Consider the following 9,614-nt stretch of genomic DNA (forward strand, 5'->3'; position numbering starts at 1 on the left):
GGGTCACAGATCATGGTCTTGCTTGATTTAGTCTCAGGGGTTAAGAAGAAAGAAAGAAGGAAAGAAAGAAGAAAGAACTTCATGGCTGGAAAGTGAGTTCCACCAAAGATCGATGCTAGCAAGAACTAGCAAGAGAAGACCGAAGACCGAGGAGCCACAAAAGACCGGGAGGCATCTAGTAAGATTTGTTCAAGACAGATTTGTTCGAGACCGAAAGGGACAACCGTGACCGGAGGGTTATCAAGACCGACATTTCAATAGAAGAAGACCGACATGCTGAATCAAATGACCGAAGATTCACATTAAGACCGAGACCGTGTTCGTGATTATGATCATAAGAGCCGAGACCTCGATAGGCATCAAGATTATGGGGGTGAATGTTAGGGTAATCTTGATGGGTTAAGTGCATGGAGATGGATCGAGTTATGGGTCACAGATCATGGTCCTGCTTGATTTAGTCTCAGGGGTTAATAAGTAAATAAAGAAGAGTTAGTGGGTTTACCGAGTCTTTGGTTGACCGCGTATTGTGAGATATATATGCATGGCAGGTTTTATGGAGACAATAAAGGTGTACGTGGGCTAGGTAGTTTGTTATTTTTATTGTATTTAGGATGTAGTCTATAAATAGGTTAGATAGTTTTCATTAACGGTGTAATCAGTTTTCTTGTTGAAAGTAATATAGAAGTGAGAAAACCCAATAACCTTGAGCAATATATGAGAGTCGTTATCAGGGTGTATGTTCTGGGGTTGTTTGCAGGAGGGTTAAGGAAGGCTGATTTCCAACAAAACCCACTCCTAGCAAAAAATATATTTACCGATCAAGTTTGGGTTATCACACCACCTATTAATTCCAATCCATTTCCCTACCATACCTAGACCTGTTTTGATCCAATTGAAAGACAAAATTTTAACCTCGCTCAAAAGAATTTGACTAGATTTTACAATGCTGTTAAAAGTCTTGTTGATCCTGAAACGACAGATCATGCCAAGGCGAGAAAATCACCCACAATCTTGTTGCAACCTTCTCGTCATGCCTTGGTAATCTGCTGCAAAACTTTTATCCTCCACCAACCTCGAACTAACTTCAAAACTTCTTTCCCAGTGGTATATTAAATATCTACATGCAAATCATACTCTTTCATTTGACTCCTTTTTTTTGTTATTAGGATTGTTATAAAGAAAAAAATAATTTAGAAACGGTCTCTACCTCTTATTACCCATAACCCCAATCCTCTAATGATATATTACACATAACTCTAGTCCATATATACCATGTAATTAATAAAGTAATGTGGTGTCAAAAAGTTTTATGCTTAATATGTTGGCAAATGTAGAAATTCTCAAAAGTCTTGATCTCATGTCATTTTTATATATTTTCCTACATATATTAAGATTTATGAATTTATAAGTTAATTTTATATAATTTTGTATTTTTTTTGGTTGAGAATAATAATTTTATAATATATTTGTGATCTGAGTATTTGACAGTTTAATAATCTTCTCAAGACAACTCCTAAACAAGAGCACTTCATATGATCACCATTAGTTGTTTTATTAATAAAATATTTCACATCTTCTGGTTTTCCGTTAAACAATCTATATATTGATTATTTACCATTATTCCTTTATAACCAGCTTTTATAGAGTTTTAATGAGCTTTTTCGATAATAGCTAATTCATGGAAAATTTGCTTAAATGAATCTAGTTTGAAGTATTCTTCCGGCCCCTCTAGCTTTGGTAGTCGTGTTCGGCCCATGTTCTTGTCTCTACCTTGTAGTTTAGAGTCGTTTACCTTCTTGGTTAATGAATAGGTGAGTGTGTAGAGTAGGTGAGGTGTAGTGAGGTTTGTTGTAATTAAATACTCCCTATTTGAATGATCTGGTTCTTTATAATATAGAGAGTTGTCCAGCTATTTCCATTTCCTATTCCACTTTGAATTACGGTTCTTGGACAATTCCATTCCCTTGGGGAAAAATTCTTTGAAGCAACGGACACCTCAAGCGTGACAGAAATACTACGATATTGCAAAATTAGTTGCCAAACTCACAAAAGGCGTCCATCATTCCATGACAAGGATTAAGAAAAATGATTCTCGGTGTCATGAGTGCTAAAGATTTGGACACTTTGAGGTAGAATCTCTAACCTACTAAAAGTAATATCTTCTAGCTGCTTTACTTTCAGGAAGTAAACCTTAGTAGATCCAATCGTTTCAAATTGGGACAATACACGAAGGAGTCAAGTGGGCATAAAAATATAATATTTATGCAGCATAACATGTTAGTTTACTTACACTGCTGAGGACGATTTTAGTTTTAAAACAAGATGCCATCGAAAACAAGCCACACGGTTGCATTTAGAATGATTTGTTATTTGTTAAAACCAAGAAACAAAGGTGTCTGTAGCATTAAAAATATGCAATGCAGGGGTGGCATGGGAACAATTCCTGCAGAAAACACATGAAATAAAGGCATCTCTCTGATGGATCCGTAACCAGTGGCAATGAATACAGTCAAACATGGTCTCTTCACCAGGAGCAATGCCAGAAAACTCCAAAGAGTGCACATGCTTCATCCGTGTGATATTGATCCTAACTGTCTTAAGTTTGCATATATATACAGATAGAGAAAATAGATTTGGTATATACCATCACGAACTTTTGCATTCTATTCTTCACAAAATACCAGAATGGATTGTTCAACCTCTTATTCTTCATCATCCACCAGTATTCGCCACATTCGATCAACTAGTTTGCCTAACCGATCACATCCAAGCACTCTTCATTTTGAAGAAGAGTTCACCAACTTTAAAAAGTTGGAGGCTTCTACCTCTTCCGTGCTAACTACAGATAAAATATGTGATGCTTTACTAGGCCTGGAAAGATTACATACATGTGTTAATGATCTTATCAGTTTGCCACTGACCCGACAAGCACTTTCTCACGAAAAGCATCAGAAATTTGTTGATAAGTTGTTGGATCAATCGATGATGCTTTTGGATGTCTGTGGCTCCGTAAGAGATGCCATGCAACAATTCAAGCAACATCTCCGAGACCTTCAATCGGCTCAGAGAAGGGGCAAGGGGGACATGAGCATCAACACTTCCTTCTTCAATAAAATGAAGAAGGATACCAGAAGAACACTTTCCTCACTTAAGAAAATCAGTAACAAGATGGGGGCCACTGCACTCTTAAATATAGATCAACAAGTCTCAGATGTGATTAGGTCACTAAAAGATACTAGCTTAGTGAGCATCTCTGTGTATGAATCAATCCTGTCACTTACATCGGCTTTGGTCTCAAAACCAAAGCCTTTAAGATGGTCAATAGTTTCAAATTTGATCCACAAAGGCACCATAGAGAATGTGGATCACCCTCAAGTTTCAATTGAGGCTCTAGAGTGTCACATTGATGTCATTGAGAATGGTTTGGAGTGTGTCTTTAGGAACTTGATTAAAACAAGAGCCGGTCTCCTAAATACTCACTCGCACTAGCTGCAATGTAAAACATAGATTACTAGATGGGCATTGAAGATTGTATCGGATATAGTATTGTTTTATAAAATGTGCAGATGTAGCTAGAAATATATAAATGTTATTGGTTACTCAAATTATGTGTCTTTTATTATCATATTGCTTTTCGTATAATTTAATATCATCCAAAGATTTTAGTGGTTGATCTAAGGGAGTCGTATATCCACACTAACACACACTAGTAGGGATGTAAGTGGGTTCAAACCCGACCCGATTGGACCCGGACCCGGAAAACCCGGAAACCGGAATTGACGGATTATAAGACCCGAGAACCGGACCGGTATACAGGAACCGGTTCCGGTTCAGTTCGAGGTATTGGGCCGGATAAAGTGGGTATGGAACCGGTTGGAACCGAAAATTACTAATTGGAACCGGTTTCGTGTATTAGACCCGGATGGACTCGGAAACCCGAAAATATAAATGCAAAAAATTACATATTAGCTTCTCATATAAAATGGAAAAATAACATGTTATGAAAAGAAAAAAAATAGTTTTGTTTTTTGGCAACAAGCTACTGATTTATAATATTTTTTGGGGGCTGCAATTTATACGGAATGCAATTTATATATTTTTTTTCTTTACTGCAAAGTGCAAACGGTAGAAACAAAATAAAAAAAAATGCCGAAGTTTTTTTTTTGGGCAGCTTTCGTAATATAACATGTTTCTTTTTTTGGATGAGTCCACCATATGGAAAATGTCATTGCGCTCAACTGGTAAGACCATGTGCTCATGCAAAATAGACAAACATGTGAAACGTATAGGCCCCCAATTTATTTTTTTAGTTAAACATGAGTTTTATTCTGCATTTATCGATAATTATTGTGCTGGTCTGATTTATTTATTTTGACATTTAAACTCCTTTAAAAATACTTTGTTTTTCTTAAATTTAAACTTGAACTTTGTACTGTATATACTATATGTACATAAATCAATTTGTTACATAGCAGATATAAATTTTGGTTTAGTTCGTACTTTCAATGGAAAATAAGTTCCACAATAACCCGGTTGCACATTATACCCGGTTCCGGTTTTTTAAACCCGGACCCGGTCCATTAAACCCGGTTCCGGTTTTTTAAACAAAACCGGTTCAAAAACCCGGATTAACCGGACCCGTTGGACCCATACCCGAAATACCCGGAACCCGGATAAGAGTAATTTTGAAATCCAATACCCGGACCGTTTAAGCATTTTCCGGTTATACCGGTTCCGGTCCGATTCCGGTTCCGGTCCGGTTTTCCGGTTTTATAACTCATCCCTACACACTACTACAACGTGTTTCATAAATTCCGGTTAAAAGGAGCAATTAATGAATGCACTTTCGCAACGGATGAAATGGTGCAAAACATCTCTTAAATTCTCAGAGAATCGAGTTTTAAAACGAATCATATATGCCTTAAGTTCCAGTTTCTTCATCAAAGAGACACAACCTTTTAACTAATTAAAATACCTGATTCCCCAACGATTGCCTACATATTTCAGTAATTATAAGCCTTACTTTTGACTTTGCAACCAGATATTTTGAATAACTAAAAGTTCCGATTTCTAAACCGTAACGGAAACCTTTTATGAATAAATGGACCGCTTTATTACATGAAAACCTGATCTCTTCTAACTATTGAGGACTAGATTTCATTGATTCAAAATGATAAACGTACAAAGATAAATACATTACAATAAGCCCATGGGCCGTATACTAGGTTATACACTATGGGTTATATAATACAATATAATAAACCCAAATAATAAATACACAATAGATACACATTAACATCCCTATCAGTTTGATTCCGGAGGCCGAAGGATGTTCAAACTGGCTTTGAATTCGTGAAAAAGAGAGTCCATTCATGAAGATGTCGGCATACTATAAGTTGGAAAAGAAATGAAGAAGACGAACAAGGTCTAGTGCAAGTTTCGTCCCAGACGAAGTGGATGTCGATCTTTATGTGTTTCATATCACGAGGTTGTACCATGTTGGTACACATATAATAAACACTAATGTTATCGTGATACACAATAGTGGCATTGTTTGTTGGACACCGATATTCCTATGTAAGGTTACAAAGCCAAGTAGTTTTCAATTCCTACATTAGCAACCCCACGATACTTCCATACTGCAATGTGTTATGTCACCCCAGCATTGGAGGACTAGGATTCAAGTTTGACTCCTAATAAAGAAACAATAACTTGATGTAGATGTCCAAGACGTTGGGCAACCCCAGTCTATATGAGTAAGCAATAACACTACTAGAATGAAGGCCTTTAATGACATGCGAATAATGACACGCACTAGATTTATGACACACAAAATGGGTGTCGAAAATATGTCATCTCTTATAAAATTTGAAAGATTTACGACTCACATTTTTGCATGTCCTTAAATTACATGTTGTTTTATACTTTTTTAGGTAACACACGTCCTTAGTAGCTAGCAGGTAAACCAAATCCCCAAAAATTAGAAAACTCCGCCTATCCAAAATACCCATTTTTGTTCTTCATTTTCGCTTCATATTTTCGCTAAATTAGGGTTTAATTTGGGGAATTGAACATTTGATTTTGGTCATCTGAGATTACACCGATCAAGTTATTTATAAAATGATATTGGTTATGTTACTAGCTAATTTCAAATTTATATTTTTCTCTGTTATCATATTTACAATTGCAGGATGAGGAGGCATGAAATAATCATTTTCGTAGGAATAATTCCATTCATTTTGGATATTCTTCTCTCTTAAAAAAAAAGTTGAAGACCGTGTTGAGTCGGCGACTCCTTGTCATTCTTTAAGATTTGAGACACATCTTTCATTAGAAATCAAAGGTTTAAGATGCGATTTGCCCTTATTTTCAACCCTTCTAACCTTAATTCGTTCCCTCATACTTACTCTCATCCCTAACCTAACCCTAATTTCCTCCATTCACCACTCCTTTCCTCCCAAGATGAACGATTCCTAATTTATTTATCATATGAGTCTTTCTAGTTTCTGCTATTGGAATTTGGGTTTTCATGATATATGTCAATCACAAGGTATCTCTATCAATTAGTGGTTCAGGTATGGATCTTTTATTTTAGGTTTGTATCCTTCCTTCTTCAACCTATATATGTCATGATAGTTTAGTTGTTTATTGATATGTGCATATCTATACATATATTTTACACCATATCTTAATATTTTTAGCTGTTTTTATGCTCATTATAGACCAAAAGGTACTTAATCTATTGTATATTGTGTTGTAGGGTAAAAGACATCCTCGGAGCGAAAAGGAAGTTGGAAGCTAGGAATTTGGATCAAGGCTAAAAATGAAGAAAAACACACTTACCACGTTGTGGTGACATTCCCACTAACATGGCGTTTTGGATTTTCCCGATGGATCTAGAAGACTTGTTGAATACGGGATAAACACGAAGGCCACGACGTGCTGGACTTACCATGTCGTGGTGGTCTGCTTTCGTGAAAACTATATATAGAAGTCGTTATCCTCTAAAAACTCAACTTTTGTTGGAGCTATTTTCGTCTTTTGAAGTCCAACAACACCCTTTGAAGCTTGGAGTTGCAGTTGGATTCAAGAGATTTGAGGCAATAAAACTTCCGATTACATTTTTCTTCTTGAGTTTAATCGTGACTGCTAAGTTGAATTTCGTTTTTCTATGTTTACTTGTTGAAATCATGGGATAAAATCCTATGACTTTCGTTTAGATTAGATTGATTGACTTTTTATGGGTTGATTTATGGTTTGGATGATGTCTAGTTGGTTACTTTAGTTTATTAAAGAACCTTCTATGCTTACCAGAACTACTTTTATGTTTATTTTTGAGTTTAATTAAGTTTGCATGACCATCACTCTTAATTGAGCTTGAATCTTATGATCTTTGTGAATTGAAAAATTCTAGGACAAGAGTTTTTACTAAAACCTAGGGTTAAATAGAAAAGTGGGTAAATAATTGTAGGGGCTAATATATGACGACCAATCATATATTGAATTGATTTAATAAACCAAATTAATCAATAAGTTATAAGTCTAATTTAACTCGAAACGAGCACTAGTGAATTTGATAGTTTACCCGCCTGATCACCGTATGAATTAACTTATTCACTAAAGGATTAAGTTAGTGAACATTAACTTGGTCGTCTAAGGAATCGGTAATGAACGGAGCATTAATCCATTGCACTTCCATAAATCAACCATAATAGCAAGTATATCGAAGTTAAACGAAAGTTTCTCAATCACCTTCGTTAAAATCGTCTTTTGTGTTTCTTGCTTTTAATTTTAGTCTTTGTTTCATTAGTTGATAATAGTTAGTTTGGTTAATTAAGTTTCTATTCTTGCAAAACTAGAGAAACCCCATTTTTTATTAATTAAATAGTAATTTGGGTAGTTAGTAAAATAAGTTAGCTAAACATTCAGTTCCCTGTGTTCGATACCCGACTATTGTGCTATTCTATTTTCAAGAAGGTTCACTGCCTTAGGAAGTAATAATTAGTTACATTAGTACGTTTAACTACTGCATAATAATTTTCGCATCAAGTTTTTGGCACCGTTGCCGGGAACGGTCCATTCTTAGTTATTTTGAATCTACTATTTTATTGGGATTTTTTTTTCTGTATATTTTCTTATAAATTTTCGTTTAGCTTTTTTGTTTCTTCTATTTGACTTACCACGCCGTGGTCATAAACACCACGTCGTGGTGTCGTAACAGTTTCAGTTTTATTTTTGTTTTATTCTTTTTACGCGTTTGATTTGTTTTTGTTTCAGTGATTTATGATCCGAGGATCAAAGACACCAATCATACCACCATTTGACGATCCTGGATTAGAATTTCATAAGAAGAAGACAACCAAACTTGGAGAATCAAGTAAAAGAACTCTAGAAAGCGAATTCAAAAGTTTTGAGAAGAATCATAACAAAAAGGGGTCAGGTTACGAGCCTGAAAGCAAACAAGAATCACACAAAGTAAGCAAAACCGAAAGCGAGCCAAAAGCAACATGACAGACATTGCTAACATGTTGATGGAGGCATACAAGAGACGGATGCATGAAGAAACCAGACCGGGATTTGTGCGAGCCACAATTCCCAACACGGCTAGCTTTGAACTGAAAGGATACAAACTTGCTCAACTGAAAGACATACCCTTCTACGGGAAAGACCACGAGGACGCATACAAGCACATTGATGAGTTCAATGACATCGCCGACTACTTCAACATACCAAACATACCATGCGAGACAGTTTTGCTAAGAATGCTCCCTGTTACTCTTAAGGGTGCAGCAAAATATTGGCTGAAGGCACTCCCACCGGGCACAATAACAACATGGGCAAAAATGCATGAAGAGTTCATACAACAGTTTTGCCTACCTTTGAAAGTTTCCAAGTTAAAGAAGGTTGTTGCAAATTTTGAGCAACAAGTTGGGGAGTCACTATATGAGGCATGGGAGCGTTATAAGGGTTTGCTTAGGAACTGTCCTTAAAATGATTTAAATGTGCAGCAAGAGGTCTCGATTTTATATGATGGGGTAAACGTTACTACAAGGCAACTCCTTGATTCTCAAGGGCCACTCACAAAGAAAGACCCGGTTTTGATCAAGGAGTTTATCGAGGAATTCTCCAAACATTCTACAGAATATCATAACCCTCGACAAGATATGACTAGGGGAATCGTGAATTTTGCTTCGGATGACATGGCGGCGGTTTTAGCCATGTTGCATAAGAAAAATAGGAGGATGACTAAAATGGATCAATCAATTCATGATATACGAGTGGGGTGTGAAAACTGTAACGAGACAGATTTAACTAGAGACCGTGATTTTGATGAAAATAGAAACCAAAAGGGTCAAGCTTGCTATTCGAGCGGTGATCGTGATGATGAAGACTGGAAAAACCCAAAAAAGAAGTGGTTACCTTGTGATGAGTACAAGAATGCCAAGGAAGAGTAGTTTGAACAAAAAGGAAGAGGCTTTTACCAAAGAGAGGAACCGACTTCTGAAAAGAAACCCGATTTCGAGACAAAGCTTGCTCGTTTTGCTGCTGAATCAGAAAAGAGACACGAAGATACCAAAGCAGTACTTAGAAATCAACAAGCCGCAATCAAGAAC

At 36.3% G+C, this 9,614-nt stretch overlaps 1 protein-coding gene and 1 non-coding gene across 2 annotated transcripts; one reads left to right on the forward strand and one right to left on the reverse strand.

The window, feature by feature from the left end:
• The first annotated feature begins 2,685 nt into the window (after window positions 1-2,685).
• On the forward strand, window positions 2,686-3,489 carry LOC145164180 (uncharacterized). Its single transcript, XM_079082906.1, has one exon. It carries the CDS (start codon window positions 2,686-2,688, stop codon window positions 3,487-3,489), a length of 804 nt encoding a protein of 267 aa, XP_078939032.1.
• Window positions 3,490-8,891: 5,402 nt separating this feature from the next.
• LOC145168016 (small nucleolar RNA R71) lies at window positions 8,892-8,998 on the reverse strand. Its single transcript, XR_013741612.1, has one exon. It is a non-coding gene; the product is annotated as a small nucleolar RNA R71 (small nucleolar RNA).
• Window positions 8,999-9,614: the final 616 nt, after the last annotated feature.

This window comes from Lactuca virosa, chromosome 3 (genome assembly GCF_052849685.1).
Source record: "Lactuca virosa cultivar CGN04683 chromosome 3, Lactuca_virosa_CGN04683_v6, whole genome shotgun sequence".
NCBI classification, from domain to species: Eukaryota; Viridiplantae; Streptophyta; class Magnoliopsida; order Asterales; family Asteraceae; genus Lactuca; species Lactuca virosa.